The 21,969-nt window shown below is 42.4% G+C and overlaps 1 protein-coding gene across 1 annotated transcript; it reads left to right on the forward strand.

Moving 5' to 3' along the window:
* Nucleotides 1–5,311: 5,311 nt before the first annotated feature.
* Nucleotides 5,312–9,224, forward strand: LOC128834960 (cytochrome c oxidase subunit 7A2, mitochondrial). The gene is made up of 4 exons (XM_054024189.1): nucleotides 5,312–5,420; nucleotides 7,365–7,454; nucleotides 8,384–8,468; nucleotides 9,004–9,224. Exons 1-4 carry the CDS (start codon nucleotides 5,403–5,405, stop codon nucleotides 9,060–9,062), a joined length of 252 nt encoding a protein of 83 aa, XP_053880164.1. The 5' UTR covers nucleotides 5,312–5,402; the 3' UTR covers nucleotides 9,063–9,224.
* The last annotated feature ends 12,745 nt before the right edge of the window (nucleotides 9,225–21,969 follow it).

Raw genomic sequence — 21,969 nt, forward strand, 5'->3', positions numbered from 1 at the left:
GGGCACTATATTTGCCTTTTTCCAATCGTCCAGGACCTCCCCCGACCGCCATGAGTTTTCAAAAATAATGGCCAATGGCTCTGCAATCACTTCAGCCAACTCCCTCAGCACCCTCGAATGCATTAGTTCCGGATCCATGGACTTGTGCACATCCAGCTTTTCTAAATAGTCCTTAACCTGTTCTTTCACCATTGAGGGCTGCTCACCTCCTCTCCATACTGTGCTGCCCAGTCTGTGAAGACTGAGGCAAAAAAAGCATTCAGTACTTCAGCCTTTTCCACATCATCTGTCATTAGGTTACCTCCCCCATTCAGTAAGGGTCTCACACTTTCCCTGACCTTCTTCTTGTTGCTAACATCCCTGTAGGAACCCTTCATGTTACCCTTCACATCCCTTGCTAGCTGCAACTCCAATTGTGCTTTGGCCTTCCTGATTACACCCCTGCATGCTCGAGCAATATTTTTATTCTTCTCCCTAGTCATCTGTCCAAGTTTCCACATCTTGTAAGCTTCCTTTTTGTGTTTAAGCTCACCGAAAATTTCTCTGTTAAGCCAAGCTGGTTGCCTGCCATATTTGCTATTCTTTCTGCACATCGGGATGGTTTGTTCCTGCATGCTCAAAAAGGCTTCTCCTCCAGCCCTGGAGTACCCACGGAGTCAGCACCTGTGCTCCTGGCAATAACATCATACACACTGCTACCTCACTCTAGGCATCCAGATACCTATCTCCCACCTAAGCCCCAGACTTTAGGCGTCTCTGCCTAAATCAATGGGTGGGCCCTGATCTGCTAAGGCATGCTCAGAGGCTGCCTCGCTCTACAGCAAACAGCTGAGGGGGAGCTCCCTTATACTCTTCAGCCCAATAGTTAGGGTAGTCATGTGAACATGAACTGTCACATCTTATGTGAGTGCTCTGACCACTGGGCTTTAGCATCATTTTAACTTGTTCTCCCGCCCAACTAATATTTAATTATTTAATTACAGTGTAACGACTTCAATAGGAGAAACCGAGGGCACTCCCCATCCAAATATTCCATAACCCAGTGATTAGGGCACTCACATGAGAGAAAACAAATCCCTTCTCCTCAGGCAGAGGGAGCACTTGAACTGGTAGTCTCTTATACCCTGAATGAGTGCTCTAACCATCAGGCTAGAGTGTATAAGGGAGGTTGTCCTTTTCTCCATGCCCCCTGTCTATTTTGTGGGGTGGCCTCTGAGCATGCCCTGGATTAGGCCCTATATGCAACTTAGGTGGAGGAGCACCTGTTTTGACCCAGTTCATGGATCACTAGCAGACATACGGTAGGTGCCTCCCTGCCGCCTGGACAAAGACATCTATCTCTGAGAGGGATTGAGTCATTACTTTTCTTGCCAGCATCTCCCATTGGCTTCCTTGACCATGGGATGCTGTTCCAGGAAGAAGGACTGCTAAGCAGAGATGGGGTCCACCTATAGAGGAAGGGGAAGAAGAGCATATTTGGATGCAGACTGGCTAACCTAGTGAGGAGGGCTTTAAACTAGGTTCAAAGGGGTCAGGTGACCAAAGCCCACAGGTAAGTAAAGAACATGGAGACCTGGGACAAGGTTTGGAATTTGGGGGGAGCATGGGCGGTTATAGCAGGGATAAAGGAGAGACAAGACAGAACTGGAGGGGAGGGAAATCAAATCAGTATCTTAGATGTCTGTATACTAACGTGAGAAGTATGGGGAATAAGCAGGAAGAACTCGAAATGCTAGTAAATAAACACTACTATGACATAGTTGGCATCATGGAGACTTGGTGGGATAATACGCATGACTGGAATATTGGTATAGAAGGATACAGCTTGCTCAGGAAGGACAGGCAGGAAAAAAAGAGAGGAGGTGTTGCCTTATATATTAAAAATGTATACACTTGGACTGAGGTTGAGATAGAAATAAGAGACAGACTTGTTGAAAGTCTCTGGGTAAAGATAAAAGGGGTAAAAAACAAGGGTGATGTCATGGTAGGGGTCTACTACAGACCACCTAACCAAGAAGAAGAGGTTGATGAGGCTTTTTTTAAACAACTAACAACATCATCCAAAGCACAGGACTTGGTGGTGATGGGGGACTTCAACTACCCAGACATCTGTTGGGAAAATAACACAGCAGGGCACAGATTATCCAACAAGTTCTTGGAATGTATTGGATAAAATTTTTTATTTCAGAATGTAGAGAAAGCTACTAGGGAAGAGGCTGTTCTAGATTTGATTTTGACAAATGGGGAGGAACTGGTTGAGAATTTGAAAGTGGAAGGCAGCTTGGGTGAAAGTGATCATGAAATGGTAGAGTCCATGATTTTAAGGAATGGTAAGAGGGAGAACAGCAAAATAAAGACAATGGATTTCAAGAAGGCAGATTTTAGCAAACTCAGGGAATTGGTAGGTAAGAGTCCATGGGAAGCAAATCTAAGGGGAAAAACAATTGAAGACAGCTGGCAGTTTTTCAAAGAGACATTATTAAGGGCACAAGAGCAAACTATTCCACTGCGTAGGAAAGATAGGAAGTATGGAAAGAGACCACCCTGGCTTAACTAGGAGATCTTCAGTGGTCTGAAACTCAAAAAAGAGTCCTACAAAAAGTGGAAACTAGGTCAAATTACAAAGGATGAATATAAACAAATAACACAACTATATAGGGAGAAAATTAGAAAGGCGAAGGCACAAAACGAGATCAAACTAGCTAGAGACATAAAGGGTAAGAAGAAAACATTCTACAAATACATTACAAGCAAGAGGAAGACCAAGAACGGGGTAGGCCTGTTACTCAATGAGGGGTGGAAATAATAACAGAAAATGTGAAAATGGCAGAGGTGCTTAATGACTTTTTTGTTTCGGTTTTCATCAAGAAGGTTGGTGGTGATTGGACATCTAACGTAGTGAATACCAGCAAAATGGAGGTAGAATCAAAAGAGGCTAAAATAGGGAAAAAACAAGTTAAAAATTACTTAGACAAATTAGATGTCTTCAAGTCACCAGGGCCTGATGAAATGCATCCTAAAATACTCAAGGAGCTGACTGAGGAGATATCTGAGCCATTAGCGATTATCTTTGAAAAGTCATGGAAGATGGGAGAGATTCCAGAAGACTGGAAAAGGGCAAACATAGTGCCAATCAATAAAAAAGGAAATAAGGACAGCCCAGGGAATTACAGACCAGTCAGCTTAACTTCTGTACCCGGAAAGATAATGGAGCAAATAATTAAGCCAGTGTTTCCCAAACTTGGGACGCCTCTTGTGTAGGGAAAGCCCCTGGCGGGCCGGGCCGGTTTGTTTACCTGCCCCGTCTGCAGATCCGGCTGATCGCGGCTCCCACTGGCTGCAGTTCAGTGCTCCAAGCCAACGTGGGCTGCTGGAAGCGGCGGCCAGTATGTCCCTTGGCCCGCACCATTTCCCGCAGCTCCCATTGGCCTGGAGCAGTGAACCACGGCCAGTGGGAGTCGCGATCAGCCGGACCTGTGGACGGGGCAGGTAAACAAATCGGCCCAGCCCACCAGGGGCTTTCCCTACACAAGCAGCGTCCCAAGTTTGGGAAGCACTGAATTAAGCAATAAATTTACAAACATCTAGAAGATAAGAAGGTGATAAGTAACAGTCAGCATGGATCTGTCAAGAACAAATTGTGTCAAACCAACCTAATAGCTTTCTTTGACAGGGTAACAAGTCTTGTGGATAGGAGGGAAGCGGTAGGCGTGATATATCTTGACTTTAGTAAAGCTTTTGATACTGTCTCACATGACCTTCTCATAAACAAACTAGGGAAATGCAACCTAGATGGAGCTACTATAAGATGGTGGCAAAACTAGTTGGAAAACCATTCCCAGAGAGTAGTTATCAGTGGTTGACAGTCATGCTTGAAGGGCATAACGAGTGGGGTCCTGCAGGGATCAGTTCTGGGTCTGATTCTGTTCAATATGTTCATCAATGATTTAAATACTGGCATAGAGAGTACACTTATAAAGTTTGCAGACGATACCAAGCTGGGAGGGGTTGCAAGTGCTTTGGAGGATAGGATTAAAATTCAAAATGATCGGGACAAACTGGAGAAATGGTCTGAAGTAAATAGGATTAAATTCAATAAGGACAAATGCAAAGTACTCCATTTAGGAGGGAACAATCAGTTGCACGCATACAAAATGGGAAATGACTGCTTAGAAAGGAGTACTGCGGAAAGGGATCTGGGGGTCATAGTGGACCACAAGCTAAATATGAATCAACAGTGTAACACTGTTGCAAAAAAAGTGAACTTCATTCTGGGTATTAGCAGGAGTGTTGTAAGCAAGATATGAGAAGTAATTCTTCCACTCTACTCTGTGCTGATTAGGCCTCAACTGGAGTATTGTGTCCAGTTCTGAGCAACACATTTCAGGAAAGATGTGGACAAATTGGAGAGCGTCCAGAGAAGAGTGACAAAAATGATTAAAGGTCAACATTTAAAGGTCTAGAAAACATGACCTATGAGTGAAGATTGGAAAAATTGGGTTTGTTTCATCTGGAAAAGAGAAGACTAAGGGGGCACATGATAACAGTTTTCAAGTATGTAAAAGGTTATTACAAGGGGGAGGGAGAAAAATTGCTTTTCTCAACCTCTGAGGATAGGAAAAGAAGCAATGGGCTTAAATTTCAGCAAGGGTGGTTTAAGTTGGACATTAGGAAAAACTTCCTGTCAGGGTGGTTAAGCACTGGAATAAATTGCCTGGAGAGGTTGTGGAATCTCCATCAATGGAGTTTTTTAAGAGCTGGTTAGACAAACACCTGTCAGGAATGGTCAGAGGTTCCCAAACTTGGTTCACGGCTTGTTCAGGGTAAGCCCCTGGCGGGCCATAAAACGTTTTGTTTACCTGAGCATCCGCAGATGCGGCCGCTCGCAGCTCCCAGTGGCCGCGGTTCGCTGGTCCCAGCCAATGGGAGCTGCAGGAAGCAGTGGCCCAGCCTGCGCCATTGGCTGGGACCGGAGAACCGTGGCCACCGAGAGCTGCGAGTGGCCGCACCTGTGGACGCTCAGGTAAACAAAGCGTCTCACGGCCCACCAGGGGCTTACCCTGAACAAGCCGTGAACCAAGTTGGGGAAAAGTTGATGGGCCTTTGGGACTTCTAACTAATCCTGAATGTTCAGGTAGCGGCAGTAGCAGGGAACATCCCCTCCCGCCCCACTACACTATACCCTGCATTGCGCAGGCGTCGGCCGAGGGGGGAGGGCTTGCTGCGGGAGGGCGGGTACCACATGACTAGCGGCGCTCTATGAGTTCAGTAGAGCCGCTCTAGCCACTTCCCGTGCCTCTCTATAGCTTGCCGTGCGTTTCCGTAGGTGCCAGTCACAGGCGAGCGATTTCCGCTTCCGGTGTCCTTGCTTCCTGGTGCGAGGTGAAGCGACCGGAGCCAAGATGCTGCGGAACCTGCTGGTGAGCGGGGCCGGGCGGGTGGGCAGCGCGGCCCAGCGCGTCTCCTCTCCCCGCCGCAGCGTCCCCTGCCCCTCAGCGTCCCGGGCGCTCCGCAGGGAGCCGTCCAGGCCTCGCCGCGCTGTGGGCTGTTCCGGGAGCGCCTCTGGCGGAGGGCAGCGAGCGGCCTGGCGCGCTGAGGGCTGCAGGGGAGCCCTGCCCCGTCTCCCTCGCCGTGAGCGGCTCCGGGGGCCCTGCTGTCCGCCCAGGGCCCGGTGCGGCGCTGTCCGGGGGAGCTGGCCGCTCTGAGGAAGTCCTTGGCTGGGTGCAGCAAGGTCACGTTGGCTCTTGCCTCAGCCCGTGGTGATGTCCGCCCGACCTTGCTGTCAGCGTCAAACAGCAGGAAACGCCACAGTTGGGGCTTATGTAGGCAGCCCGGTGTCGTCTTTTGCTTTTTTATCTGCAGCTGCCCGTTGAGCTGACGTGAACGTTTGAGAAACAGACCCCGGGTGCTGCACTCTGCCCCCTAGTATCACGGGCAAGAGCAACTTAACGTGAATTTTTAATCCGTTCCGATTCCAGGAGATAAAGTTTTCAAATGATCACTCCTCCTTAGTGATGCTTAGGCACAAGTTTTTAAGGGTTAAGTAGGGAACAATATATGCGTTTCCACTTTTAAGACTATTTTAGACTAAAATAGTCTTAAAAGTGGAAACGCATATATTGTCCCCTCCTTGCTTATGAATGTTAGGGTTCTCTGAGTGGCTCCATTGCTATGGGATGGGTTTCCCAGGCAAATTAAATATCTACATGAAGGTCTGTAGTGGAAAAGCTCTATCAAAGGGGAGGGAGGATTTTGCATCATGTGCTGAAGATGGGAAGATTCTGGACATGACTCTTTTGGAAGTTCATTCTATGCCAAGATCCTCTTGCATTATCTCAATCTGTCACACATTTAATTCTGAGCTTTGTAAGCTGCATTCTCCTGGAGGAATCTAGCCATCTAGGCAGGTTATTGGTGGGGATGCACTTGCTGGGTCAAGGTCTCAAACTACCAACTAAGGTAGACACTAAAGTTAAAGGAATTGTAGCAAAGAGATGAACATTTACATCACAATTAAATAGCATTGCAGCCCAAGTTTTCTGACATAGGCCAGCTGTTTGGTGTTTAGTGAGGTAGACATAACCTTGGTGTCTTGCCTTCTCTTTTAGAGGTCCTACATATACAAGAAGATGAGGGAATACAGGATAGATCTGAGACTTCAGGGGTAGTTTGGGGGACAAGGTGCAGTTGATATTACCACTCTTTGAGCCCTCTGGGAGATAAATAAGTTGAGCCATTGTAATGCTGGGCTGTCACTCCACCCCTGTCATGTAAGCAGTGATTTGTGGTCAATTGTTAAGGCTGGAATGGTTGAGTACCTAACTCAGAAATGGCTAAATGAATTTTGATCAGACATTGGGCTGAGATCATTTGAAAGGTGACTTTAATAGAAAGCTGTGAGCAAGATAAAATTGTTGCAATTAGCTTTTTCTAATTGCAGACTTATGGTAATGAAATGAGATTCTAGGCTTGTATAGTCTTATGACTCAGCACAACAAAATGAAACTGATCAAGACTGTTGTTTTTCTTTAGTGCTGCAGCATAAGCCTGATCTTTGGCACAGAAGAGAAGGAACAGTGGGCATGCAACTATATCTTCTGCTTTTACCAATTAAACAGTAATAGTTTGTTGGAGTGGAAATAAAACAAAACCAAAAAAAACTGTGAATCTCTTCTATAAAACTTGAGTCCTCCAGTTGATTGATCTTAGTATTACACATTTCCCAAGTTTCAGAAAGCTAAGACTCCCTCAGCATTGTAATTTTAGAAATATGTGTAAGCTGTAAATAGTTAGGAAAACTCTTTTTCACTTCTCTGTGGATAAGTATAACTGCCTTTTTTAAATACTATATGTTCTAACTGTAGGCTCTTCGGCAAATTTCCCAGAGGACCATAAGCACTGCTTCACGCAGACAAATTGCAAACAGAGTTCCAGAGAAGCAGAAGCTTTTTCAGGTATTGAATAGGCATGATCAATGTGTAATTTTATTGCAATAGAAAAGATTTTGATAGAATGTATTGATATTTATGTAGTTTGATTATAGCATTTAATTAGATAGTTTAGAGGAATAAGAAGAGAAAAGATCTACTTTCACATTTTAAATTGGGACTAACTTGTAAAACTAATATATTTCAAATTGACTAAGAGTAGTGTTCATATTACTGAAGTGCTCTGTACATGGAAAAAGGTGCATCTTTAGACTTGTCAACTGTTGTACAATCTGACTGCTTGAGTGATAGTGCTACATGGTTTAAAATATATGAATTTGTTTCACTTTCTTGAAATAGCCTTCTGATGGGATAAATGAAATAGTTCCAAATAGGAAAAGTGTGTTCCTAGAACAAATAAAAAGTAGAACATGTGTGGGTGAAAACAAATACTTAGGCCTCCATGCATCTGAAGAAGTGCTTTTTGACCCACGAAAGCTTATGCCCAAATAAATCTGTTAGTCTTTAAGGTGCTACCGGACTCCTCATTGTTTTGTAAATACTTAGGTAGTGCTTATTTTGTGGATGAAAGATGCTATATTAACATAACGTATTGATATAATGGAATGAAAGACGCTGAGATTTGCAACTTCCAAATAACCTTAACATCAGAATGTAGTATCTAACTTTTGGTGCAAAAAATAAAAAGAACTTGAAGGACAAGATTGACTCTTTAAGTTATTGACTTAAAAAATATGTTGGAACATACTGGCTAGAAAGGATTCTTCAAGAACAATGAAAACTAACAGTATTTGGAAAGAATGATATGGCTACCCAGCTCTCAAAAATGAATTATTTGTAAATTTGGTAAATTTAGAATATCTAAAATGAATAACTTAAAAACAGCATGCACACAAGATTATTCATGTTCCTGGTTTTTTTTTTATGTCTATTAGGAGGATAATGGAATGCCAGTGCATCTTAAGGGTGGACTATCAGATGGTGTGCTGTATATGATCACCATGGGTCTAACTGTTTTTGGTAAGGTTTGATAGAAAACTGTATTATTAAACAGTTATGTTTCTTGGGTAACCTGAAAAGTAGTCGTCTTTTAAAATGTGAATGGCAAGTCTCTTGTACAATTGTGTATGTGTAAAATATGTTAAATGCACTCCATAATAAGGCCAAGAAAAGTGTTAGTACAGCATAAATTAAAAACTTTAAGCTTTGTTTCAGTTTCAACCTATCTGCTGAAAGCCTGATTTAACCTGTCTGTTAGGAGTACTCACCACATATAGATACAACTTCAAATGTTTTCTTTATTTAAAAAAAAAAATACCTTAAAGCTGCTCCTGAAAAAAGAAGCAAAGGTAAAATTTCATTGGTAAAAGCTTTTCAGTGCTTCAAATGAAGCTCGACTTGAGGCCCTCACTTGCTGTGAGGTTTAGGTCAGGTCTGTCTCTTAATTGGATCCTATATACTCAAAGAATGAGATTTTGCAAAACAAAGGCTAACTTGCAGCTCAGTTTGTATGTGTATCTTTCTGTAAACTTAATCTTTTCTCTTTCCATTTCAGGAACATGCTATGCTGTTTATGAGCTGTTTGTAGCTGCAATGCCCAAGAAAATGAAATGATTCCAGTTTACAAGATGCCTCCTTAATTACCATCTCCTTATCCAATTTCATGTAATTCTTCAAGGATCTTGCTTGTCCTTGTCATAAATGGTTGATTTCATGTTTGGGATCAATATTTATTGTAACATGTTAACTGCAACCAATAAAGCAGTTTTTACATGATTTTTGTGTAATCTGGGAATCTTAACACATTCTACATACTTAGAGTTCAGGTTCCTAACAATGAATATATATTTATTAAGTGTGACTAACTCTGTTCATTATGGTATGTGCTCTGCTTAAGCAGAACTCATCTTGCATATAAATTGCAAGAAAGGAAGAGTTCAGTAAAAAGTGTAAAAGAAGTGTTTTGAAAACAGGAGAAAATGTGAAGTGTCTAACTTTGATTTCTAGTTTAATTGAAGTCTAAGCTAGTTAGACCTTACAGTAATTTACAGGAAAAATGAAATCCTCTAATCAATAACAAGTTTTTAGTCTAACTATATCTTTGGTCAGAAATGAATAACATTTTCAAGTTGGAAGGTTTAATTAGCCATATGTTAAGCTTCTTGGTTTTAAAATAACATGTTTAAAGTATCTAGAAACTGAGATATTGCAGGAGGAGTAGAATTTCCTATGTTTTAAAATAACAGTAAAGCAGCTTTCCTTTCACTGCTTCACCAAGCTAAGACAGCATCATTGAGCCTGCAAGGGAATACAGTATACCTATGGAATATTTTTTTATATATAATTTTTTATGTGCGGGTGGTGATGGCGGGAACTCTTTTCGGTTAAATTCACATCTCTGGTTGGTTGTCTTGGTGCTTTTTCTTAAAAAACACCACTTAGTAAAACCCCATGTTTGTCTATTTCATGAAATTCTGTAGCTTATTTCTGTGTACTTGCCCTGCTCATGTGTATACTTGATAAGCGTTTCTCTTACTGCTGCTGAAATGAGCAGAAATCAATTCATTTTATGACTTCTATAATCTCAAACTGAACAAGTCTGCTTCTAAACTGATCACGGTAAATCAAAGCAGTCAACTGTAAACTACTTGGTTCTTGTTGTCATGTTCACAACTAGTAGCAATACTGGGTTTTGGTATAGGGTAAAGTAATAAATGAATCTGAAGGAGGAAAGTCCAGGACAGTAATATAGAGTCTGATCTCAGTTTTCCAGGTGTACATCCAGAACAATTCCCCTGACTAATGCAGCTACAGTGGTTTTACAATAGTAGACACTTAGGACTTTGGTTACTAATGAAGTATAGGTCAAATTGTTCCCTATTGTAGTACAGACACCTACCATTAGAGAATGAATGGTGTTGGCTTATGAGCAATGTTATAGGTGAGTGGGGCAGGACTCAACAGCGTGGAGATGATTTTTTTTTTTTTTAAATGCTGTTACCTACTGCTATACTTCATTTAACAATAGAAAGGCATCATAGTGTTCATAATTGCACCAGCAAAGCAACAAAACAGCATTTTTGTAGCCAGAGTCGGATAGATGCTGTAGCTGATGGAAAAGAATTGGAATGTAATTGAACAAGGTGCATGTCTTCTTGTAGGAGGAACCCTTCATAGTAAAATATCCCAGAAAAGTAACTTTTTTTATTTCGGGGAAAAACTTGTACCCAGTCATTCTTTTTTCAGTTTGTAAAATATCTATTGTTTGCCTATTCGTATAAGACTTAGTCACACAATTAACAAATTTAAATGACCCACAAGCAAAGGTTTAGGGTTTTTAAACATATTTCTTCCCTTCTGTCCTTAGTGAAACTAAAGTGATTGCAGAATGTGGGTGCCAGCCTACTTCATATTTTGCTTTCAGAGCATTTCTGGCCATCAGACATCTCACTACTACCAAACTTGAAATCATGGAGTTTTTGAGAGCCACAGCCAAGCATGCTACTTTAGACAACTGAAATATGACAAATGTGTGTGTCCAGGAGCAATACAAAGAACAGAGAAGTGAGGAAGGAATAGAATAGATTTTCACATTATGACTTCCAGGGAATTGTCACATGTACGCCGCCTGTTACAATAAGCAGAGACTAGTGAGGAAACAGCAACCCTAATAAATGGGTGTTTGAGAGATTTAGAGGAGGAGAGGAGACTGCTGCATGAGGGAGGTCAATGCATATGAAGAGAGCACACATGAGTGAAGAGAGAAGGCTGAAGGAATGGAATTAATGGGAGGGAGAGCCTGATGTTCATTGTCTCAATGTAACTGTAAGGAGGTGAGCTGACTGAATGTTGACACATGATGGAGCTGCAGTCCAAATTATCCCTTCATTCTCCCCTTCACACACTGAGGCAGCCTCACATTCACAAACAGGAGGAGTGATGGAATAGATGCCTGCAGATGCTGAGCTGCCCAGTGCCATCCTCTGGGATCACTGGGGTAGGAATAGAACCACTCACCCACAGTTCTGTATATAGCTGCCAGCCTCTGCAGATGTACCAACTGTAAGATACTGCTGAAAGAAGTAAAAGAAGCCTTGTAGGCACCGACCATTTCTTCAGGAGATTTAAACAATGAGATCTACATATTCACCTTACAAAATGCAGGACTATCCCAAACTGAAAGGGATCTAGCAGACAAAGGTATAACAAGATCCAATGACTGCAAGTTGACAAGCTAGACAGATTCAGACTGGATATAGGGTGCAAATTTAACAGTGAGGGTAATTTAAATATTGGAACCACTCACCAAGGGTTGTCATGGATTCTTCATCACTGGAATTTTTATCTCCAGATTGGATGTTTTTCTGAAAGATATGCTCTAGTTCATACAGGAATTTATTCAGGTAAGTCCTATGGCCTGTGTTATACAGGAGGTCGGGCTAGGTCCCTTCTGGCCTTGTAACTTATGGGTCCCCTGCCCCCAAATCACTTCTCTAAGCTGTCATAGTGGCCATCATTATCATTCCTTACTATTGCATGTTGCTTCAGCAGCCTCTGTCATTGAGATACAAGGGCCTTATTCTACACTCCCCCCCATCACGTCCCAATTATGCTATATATTGAAGAGATGGAGCTGGCGCTGTATAACTGCAAAAGTGAGTCAGACAAAATTATGCACAAACTGACCCTGATCGGTCAAATCTGACTGCAAAGAAGTCATTCATGTGGTGAGAGTTCTTTGTGAGTCAGAACTAAATGTATGTTTCCAACATATATTATTGTCCATCCTTTTGTGCGTATGCTTGTGCAGTCTTTTATTGATTTTCAGACAGTCCTGCTTAGTAAAACACCTCTTTTTAGTTTAGCTTTCCTAAATTCTGTTTGAAGCATAAAGCAAACAAAAAAATCCCCCCAAAGACAAAAAACTCCAAAACAAATAAAAAGCATCTGCCATGATCACTTATTTTTTAAAAAAGATAAACCAAAATAAATCACTTTTGTGCTTTTGAATATACAGTGTTTGTTCAGCAAATGAGCACCTGTCAATTTATTTAATGGTACCAGCTGGTATCATTAAACAAACACTTACCTGTTTGATACTCTGCAGCAAATGGGAATACTTCTTGAGGTAAGGAGTGAATCCCCAAGGCTGTAGACCCAGCAGGGAGAGCCAACAATGTGAGGCCTGTTCTCCTCTACAATAACTCCTTACTTAAAGTCATCCCGGTTAACCTTGTTTGTTGTTAAGTTGCTGATCAATTAGGGAACATGCTCTTTTAAAGTTGCACAATGCTCCCCTCTAATGTCATTTGGCAGCCGCCTGCTTTGTCCACTGCTTGCAGGAAGTGCAGCCTGTTGCAGCTAGCTGGTGGGGGCTTGGAACCAGGGTGGACTGGCAGCCCCCCTATCAGCTCCCCGCTCCCCTAAGCTCTCTGTGCCGCAACTGCCTAGCAGGCTAGCAATTGCAGCTATCTCTCCCCCTACTGCCATGTGCTGCTCCTGCCCTCTGCCTTGGAGCTGCTCCCCCAGCCTCCTGCTTGCTGTGCGGGAGCGGGGGAGGAAGGGGGCTAAGGTCAGGGTCTCCCCCTGCTCTTACACCCCGCTTACTCCTTCTCCATATAGAGCAGGGTGGGGACACAGAGGGAGGGACAGAGAGAGCCTGGGTCAGCAGCTGCTGGCTCAACTTCCTGATCCACTAAAAAGAGAATGCATTTAAGAATGGGTCAGTTTACTTAAAGGGGCAGTGCATTTCTGTCTCTCTCCCACACACAAGGTGTGTGTCTGTCTCTGTCTGCTATGCTATCTCCCCTCCTGCTCCATTTGTGCTGCCTTGTAGAGTGTGAGCCTACATTAACAACAATGTGTTAATCCTTGAGGACTCAGCCTAGTGCTAGTTCATCATTTAGCTTCGCAGCAAGGCATTCCCTGGGAAATATCCCGCCCTCTTCCACCCTCTAACTTCATCACCTCAACCAAGCTTCACAATCATCATTGTTGTGAACAGTATTAAATTGTTTGTTTAAAACGTATACTGTGTGTATATCTATATAATATATAGTTTTTTGTCTAGTGAAAAAAATTTCCCTGGAACCTAATCCCCCCCTATTTACATTAATTCTTATGGGGAAATTGGATTCGCTTAACATCGTTTGGCTTAAAGTCGCATTTTTCAGGAACATAACTACAACGTTAAGTGAGGAGTTACTATACCTTGTCTCCCTATTTGTCAAGCCTTGTTTCCGGGATGGGAAAGGGGAAAGCTCATTCCTATGAATAAGACCAATAGGTTTGCTGTTTGAATAAATCATCATAGGCCTGCATGGGGATGTGTTAGCTAAAGGGTTATGCACAATCCAATCTCTCTCTATGAGGATATTTGCAAAGAAGCCTCCCAATCAAGCCTGCTCCTTTAGAAAACACCACCAAGCTAAATTTGCAAATAGTGGCGGATGGTGTCTTGGGTAGAAGGGTATTTACTGCACACTGTGGTTCCTTGGTAAAACAATCATTTACGTTATCATCCTGTGGAGCATCAATATTTATACACAGTACATTTTAAGAGAATTATCACTCGTTACTTTTTACATGCCCAAGGGAATGCAGGAGAAAGAAGAATTTGTTCTTAACTGATACTTTCCTTTCTTCAGGTTCCCAAGTCCATCAGTCTGATTTCTCAAAAACAGCAAGATCTTTTTTGTGTCTCTTTATAAAGATATATTTCTCTGTCTTGTCTCTGCAATGCACGGAATTTATGTTGTTCTAATATTTAAGTGTAAACTAGCTCGTTTAGTGTATTCACAGCTCTGGAATTTTCACTGGTGGGATTTTCTGGGCGTGGAGCTGAGCCACCTGCCAGTCCTTGACAAGTCTAATCAGGTTTGCTATATGCCTTAGACATAGAAAAGCTCAAGGTGATGACTGGTGGATGTGGAATACCTGAAAAGGAATGATCAGGTAAGAACAAATTCTTCCATTAAAGTTAGACTATATATAACCATCAATCATGTCTCTTTGGGGTTTACATACAAGCACATAAGGGGCTATAGTAGAAATGACTGTGCAGAAAGACATGAAGATTTAATGTTTAAAAAAAAATCAAATTAAAGCTTTCTGGAAGCAATTAGGCATGTTGCAAAATAAAACATGAACGAGCCAAGGACATAGTAATGTTATAATAGGACATTGCAGAAAACAGACAATATTTAAATACACTGCTTTCCGTAATGGGAAATTGTCAACTCATATTTCAGTGCCACAGGAGTATTGTTCCCAAGGGTCAAAGATAAATGGTCCCCATGGTTTCTCACTGTAATAAAATGATACTCCTGGTTGCAAATAGCCACACTATGTAGTAATCTCTTCTCAGAGGCTGTCAGAGGTGTTGTAGCCATCTGGATAGTGAAAATATAGTTCCCACTGATTGCACAAGGAGCAGGGTGTAAGAAATTGGTTCACGGTAAAAAATTCTTCTGTAGAAATTTAAGAAACTTTTGATAATGTCTTTAACTAGGACAGCTTAATTTACCACAAAGATCCAGAACTCAGAATGACTACAGCCTCTCCTGCCACAGCCTCTCTAGCCTGACACCTTGTCTACTCTAGTGGACTACACCAGCATAGCTACAGCACCACAGCTATGTCAGCATAACCCTGTAGAGTAGACACAGCTTACACTGATGTAAGGATTTTTCCCAGTTGCTGTAGGAACATCACCTCCCTGAGCGATGGTAGCTAGGTCCATGAAAGCGTTTTTCTATTGATGTAGCTGCGTCTACACTGGCCCCGGGGGGTTAGGCTGGCATAGCTACAGTGCTCAGGGGTATGGAGTTTTCATACACTGAATGACACAGCTATGTTGACCTAAATTTTAAGTGTAGATCACATCTAAGAATTTCCTTAAGACCTGCAGGAATAAAATCCAGTTAGTAAATAAGACACTCAGGTCCAGATCCTCAAAGGTATTTATGTTCCTAACTCCCTTTGAAATCAATGGGAGTTAGGTACATAAATAGCTTTGAGATTATGGGCCTGAGTATCTCACATTCTAGAGGTGCAAGAGGTGAAGGAGATGTTTCCTACAAGAACAACCACTCATCTCTCCATCAAGGTGTAATTTTAAAAACCTGTATCAGAGCTTTTGTCCCTTGATATCTAAGCATCTGCACAGGGAGCATGTATGTCATGTCTAGTTGCTCTTCCAAAAGAGGATAGTAGAAGAAAGTTAAATGAGTGCATGTCCATCAACAAGAAAGTCCATTTGGGGGGTCTAACATATTTTAGTAAGTTTGATTTTTTTTTCAGTGGCTGTTAGTTAATATATATTGATTACAAATTATTTTTTGATTAAAATCCGATTTTCTGTCACTGTTTGCTCCTTTTTCCAGTGAGAGAAAAGGTAAAAGAATGAGAGAAAACAGTTTAAACTTTTCAATTTTTTTAAAAACCTCATTACAATTTTACATTGAAAAATGAAACATTTTGTGAAAAAATTTGAAAATTCCAAATTTTCCATTTTTTAAAAATTCACAAAACACACTTTTTTTTAAACCAGCTCTTGTAGCAAAGGCTATTAGTAACCTTGTCTCTACTTTGTTTCCGAGCATACTGATAGCCTTTGTGGAAGGGTGGTTATTGTGTTAGAACTACTGATGATTATGTAAGTCTAGCCACTGTATTACAGCAACATTGCCGCTGTCTGAACTTAACCACAATTTAATGCATGAGCCTGTACTGCCCGAGCTTAAAAGCATATTCCTCTTAGCCAAGCCTGTAGCAGGCTCATCAATCTCTAGTGGTCTAGCCACCATGAGAGGGGGACAGAGTGCCACATCAAGCAGGCATGGGTTACATATGCACATACCTAATGTTAAGCACAGGAGTAATCCCACTGAGGCCCAGCCATTTACCCCAGCTGAGATTCTGGCTTTTATAGAGCTTGTACTGCACAGGGATTTTCCCTCCCTTTCATTCTGATGGTTATGTAGTTACTTGACTTGCTGGGAGGATTGTGTTTTGTTCTCCACAGATGGCTGACCATGGTTTTGTTTCAGAAATTGTCATGATCAAGTAACGTGAGGTTGCTTATGAATGGGGTGTTTTGCGTCATGTGAGCTGTTGAAAAAAGTCCAGTCAAGCAGTTATTTATTATCACTCAACAGGTTTGCACCATCACGAGCCAGTTAGAGAGTTAAATTTATAATCTCCGAGATGAATTTCAGCCAATCACAGCCCAGAAAAATTAAACAAATGACAATAAAACCTTAGTTGACACCTCGTATGCAATAACGTCACCCGTCTTCCCTTGAACATTCTCTCAGACAATGATTCGGTTTAATGACCTTTCCTAAAAAAAACATTGGTTTTATAAAACCACTCTCACCTAGTTATTCACATAACCATGTCCCGGCACACAAAAATAGGAATCAATAAGCTATGAGAGGGAGCAATGATGCATTTGTGTGGGGAATCAGACATAGCGTTAGTAGGACTAAAGCCCTCCGAAGCCCCCGCATCAGAGTAGGAGGAAAGCTATGGAGAGCTTAAGAGGGTAAAGCAGCAGTTTCTAACTGCTTGTTCCTCACAAAAACTGGAACAATAACAAAGAAACTAAGTGGCTAATATAAATGGCTCTTCTTTGCTGACTCTGGGGCTAGACCTGTCAACTAGGGAAGAGCCTGAGGCCTGGTCTACAATGGGGGGGTCGGGGAGGGTGAGCTAAGTCGGTCTAAGTTACGCAACTTCAGCTATGAAAATAGCATAGCTGAAGTCGACATACTTAGAGCTACTTACCGCAGTGTCTTCACGGGGGTAGGTCGATTGCTGATGCTCCCCCATCGACTCCGCCTACGCTTCTCACTCCGGTGGAGTACCAGAGTCAACAAGAGAGCGCTTGGTGAAGACACGATAAATCGACCCCCGCTGGAGTGATCGCTCCGGAGATAAGTGTAGAAATGCCCTTTAGAGTAAACTCTGGGCTATGGTCCATCTAAAGTTATTGGCTGGATGACTGGTGTGGGATCAGCTAGTAAAGTGCTTACTCCCATAAAAGGATGACTCTAGGACTTCCTGAGAAAGTTCACTGAAGTAATTCTGAACAGTGATATTGTGGCAAACACTTATCTGGAGAAGGAGGAAGTGCAGAGTCCTGATCAGGCATTCTTCAGTTGCTGAAAGAGGGGATTTCTCTGAAGAACCATGAGTAGCCTCCATTCCTTCAGAATACAGGGAGCTTTCATGTGCTGGCAGCTCTGAAGGCTGTTTAGGTTGGCTCAAGCCCTTTTAACTACAATTTTTTTAAATCAATTTGATTAAAAAACAAAATGCTTCTATGTCAAGTTTCATCATGATGTGAACTTTTATTGTGGATGTCTACCCCCTTGGGAATAGACATTTATAATGGAAAGGCTGACACATACACACACAATCTTATCTATTGCAACAGTATGCTAAATGGAAATATATAATTAAAACATTTTACTGATCTCTGCTGCTCAGTGGAAAAATTATAAGCTGTGTAGGGATCAGGCCAACACTGTTATCAAGGCTTTCTCAGTTATCTCTTACAGGCAGTGAGACACATTTTGCTAATTATAGTGTGGGGTACTAATATGTGCTGTGAATGTGTCCCACCGGGATCACTGTGCCACAGATCTACAGGCAGTGCAGAAGTACCTGAGTATATTTTTTCACTTGGGCCAAAATTTTCAGAAATGGGGGCCTAAACTTAGACCATGTATATAGGTATTTAAATAAATGGTCTGATTATCAGAAGTGCTGAGCACCCAGAAGCTCCTATTGATTTTGATCAGGTAAGTAATACAAAAGTTCCCATGACAAGAAGTTCTTGGTAAAACAGAATCAGGAACCATAATCAGCATTTGGATTTGCTAACTTCTGGAGATAGCACGCATACTCTAACTGGACTGCCTCACATGCGGAAAGTGACAAGGCAAGAGCAGTATCAGGGGGTAGCCATGTTAGTCTGTATCTACAAAAACAACAAGGAGTCTGGTGGCACCTTAAAGACTAACAGATTTATTTGGGCATAAGCTTTCGTGAGTAAAAACCTCACTTCTTTGGATGCAAGAGCAGCCTTCCGTGATATTACTTCATTAGTTAATGGTTACAAATATATGTTTTTAATAGGAAATTACAGAATTTCTGATCTCACAGCAGAGACATTGTTCATTAAAAAATATTGGGGACAAAACATTAATACAGTGCTCTTTAAAAGTGGAGTGTACCTTGGGATACCTGTGTGAGAGAGCTTTACCTCTGTGTTGCTGTTCAAATCCAGTCCAGGTTGGTAGTGACTGGAACTCACTATCATCTGATGGCTGCTTGGTCTATTTGAAATAAATGTGCTAATCTCATGCCAGTTTCCAGTAAACAGATGTTTACATTACAAAATCACTACAACAATTGGAACCAACTGGCATGCTTGATAGCAGTCTTGGCCCGGAGGACAGGGATGGAATAGGTCTTGTAGAATAACAAACCAAAACAAAAAAATCCTACTATCTCCTCTTTAAGCTAGGTCTGAGGTACAGTAGGATGCACTGAGAAGCTTGCACTGCTTCTTGTCAGAACTGTAGCCATTCTGTAGTTAAACAGAGCACCCCATTCTCCTGGAGGTTAATCCAGCATCTTACCTATGCACTAATATCCATTTATTAATAACTTGTGTCCACTCCCCGTTAATATTTTGTTAAAGTATCTGCCAGAGATAAAATCAAATAGTAAAAGCAATGGATTGGAAATAGGGAATACAGAAATATAAATTAATGTATACCAAAATCTCTCCTCTGCTATCTCTTGGAAAATATTAGGCATTTTAAAAAACAATGCAGATGAAGAAAGAACTGAAAAATACAGCCATAAGTAAGGAAGGATCATATGCTCAGTGATGGACTAAGGCATAAGCACTATAGGCCTGTGTCTAGGGCTCCAGCTCCTGAACTTATGTGATTACATTAAAAAAAATCCTGAACTTATGTGATTACATTAAAAATAGACCTATGATTGGAAGGAAAACTTAAAAATGGAAACCAAGTGAAACCAATACAGTGGTGTCTACCTGAGTTTGCAGAGAGCCTGAAACAATAGTTCTGAGCAGCATGAACTGCTTCTGTGCATCTCAGTGTGGAAATCACTCCAAGACCCAGTGCTCTGAGGACCTCCACCACCAACCTAGTGGAGGACGCTATGCATGGCAGAAGTGCAGTGGGCCCAGCCCACGCATTCAAGCAGTTACACCATGGATGCTAAAATAAGTACTAGGGAAGCTCCCAGCTGCCACCTTAACTTCTGGGGTATGAGTGTTGGCCCCTGCTGTTCCAAAAAGAGAGATGGCTCTGACTGTCACTTCCTCTTCTGATACTCCAAGACAATAGAGAAGGGAATTTTAAGCAGAATGGTGTGAAATCTATTTGCAAACGGGAGATACTGAGGCATTAGAAAGAAACTGTTATGTGTAAAGGATACAGGTACGAAAGAGGGCACAAGAGGTCATTTTATCATTAAGCTCCCCCCCCACAACTGTTTACACAGTAGAGTAGTTCTAATGTTAGTAATGCACAGGGCCGGCTCCAGGCACCAGCTTAACAAGCAGGTGCTTGGGGCGGCCAAGGGAGAGGGGCGGCACCTGTGGCAATTTGGGGGTGGCAGGTCCCTCACTCCCTCTAGGAGCGAAGGACCTGCCGCTGAACTGCCGCCGCCGATCGCGGCTTCCCCCCCCCCCCCATTGCCGCTGCCAATCACGATTGCGATCACGGCTTTTTTTTTTTTTTTTGCTTGGGGTGGCAGAAATGCTGGAGCCGGCCCTGGTAATGCAGGATGGCAAGTTTCTTTTTTTAAGGATAATTGATGTGGCATTTTCAAGTGTCTGGGCTGCTGATGTAATGCCCACGCATACCCCAGTCGCTGGTGGGCGGGATTGAACAGGGGACCTTTGGAGCTTAGTGCATGAGCCTCTACGGCATGAGCTAAAAGCCAACTGCCTGTTAGTCTCTAGAGCAAACTCATTAATCTCTCTCTCTAAGTGGTCTCGGTGCCACTAGATGGGACCACAACATCACACCCAGGTGTGTGGGTTATACTGACACCTGTGTGTAACGACAAACAGTGCTTTTATACTAAATAGCTTTGCTCATGTCTGATCCTATACTCCTTGTTCACTCGCATAGACGTCCATAGGAATTTTAGGTATGCAAGGAATGCAGACTAGAGTCTGATTTCTTTTCAGTAAGTCTGCATAGTAGTAACTGAGGACATGGCATGAAGATAATATAGTTGCACAGGTGTTATTGAGGACATAATTAGGACAGCAGGCTCTTTATTATTGGTGATGATATATTAAAAGGAAAGACTCCAGCTTGACCCTCAGATCCCCCAGGCTAAGTTTGCAGAGCTGCAAGTTAGGAAAAAACAACAATATTTTTACTTTGAAACCAAGAGAGTTGTATATGGACTCATTGAGAGATACAGACTTCTCCAATGCCACTTTTACAAAGTCACTTTTCAGAGTAGAATTGCAAAATTTAAAAAATCCTTCTACTTCAGACTCCACTTTCTCCCTGTAAACGCAGTTCATTTCCGGCTGCTGTGCTCACATCTAAAGGTGGACATAGGACGACAGTCACTTAAGGTAAGTTATTAGGTCCCTACCAAATTCACAGCTATGATAAATGTGTCACGGACCGTGAAATCTGGTCTTCTGTGTGCTTTTACCGTATACTCTACAGATTTCATGGGGGGAGACCAGCATTTCTCAAATTGGGGGTCAGATCCAAAAGGGAGTTGCAGGGGGGTTGCAAGGTTATTTTAGGGGGGTTGCGGTATCCCCACCTTTACTTCTGTGCTGCCTTCAGAGCTGGGCAGCCAGAGAGCGGCGGCTGTTGGCTTGGCACCCAGCTCTAAAGGCAGTGTCCCACCAGCAGCAGCACAGAAGTAAGAGTAGTAATACCATACCATGCCATCCTAACCTCTGCATTGCTGCCTTCAGAGCTGGGCTCCCAGCCAGCAGCTGCCACTCTCCAGCTGCCCAGCTCTGAAGGTAGCGCTGCCGCCAGCAGCAGTGCAGAAGTCAGGGTAGCAGTACCACAACCCCCCCTACAATAACCTTGCGACCCCCCAAAACCTCCTTTTTGGGTCAGGACCCCGACAATTACCACACTGTGAAATTTCAGATTTAAATAGCTGCAATCATTAAATTTATGATTTTTAAAATCCTGTGATCGTGAAATTGACTAAAATGGACTGTGAATTTGGTAGGGCCCTAGTTATTATATACTGGCAGCCACTAGAATGTAACCCCCCAAATGCTCTCCATAAATGTATCATAGAGGCTTTTCAGTGGTAGCCCATCAAAATACCAATATATTTTATGTAATTAGTCCTAGGATGTTTAGTGTCTGATGCCCCTGTGTAGGCTGTTTAGCCCTATGGACCTGTGTCATGACCTGCTGATAACTATGAGAGTTTGTGTCATGTGGCTGCCCCCTGCCATTCTCTGAACCTCCCT

Source organism: Malaclemys terrapin, chromosome 3, assembly GCF_027887155.1.
Source record: "Malaclemys terrapin pileata isolate rMalTer1 chromosome 3, rMalTer1.hap1, whole genome shotgun sequence".
In the NCBI taxonomy this organism is placed as follows: domain Eukaryota; kingdom Metazoa; phylum Chordata; order Testudines; family Emydidae; genus Malaclemys; species Malaclemys terrapin.

Bases quoted from the DNA above. Each gene is read 5' to 3' on its own strand.
- LOC128834960 (XM_054024189.1), top strand. The intron at 7,455-8,383 runs GTATTGAATAGG...TATGTCTATTAG, and splicing joins AGAAGCAGAAGCTTTTTCAG to GAGGATAATGGAATGCCAGT. The intron at 8,469-9,003 runs GTAAGGTTTGAT...TTTCCATTTCAG, and splicing joins CATGGGTCTAACTGTTTTTG to GAACATGCTATGCTGTTTAT.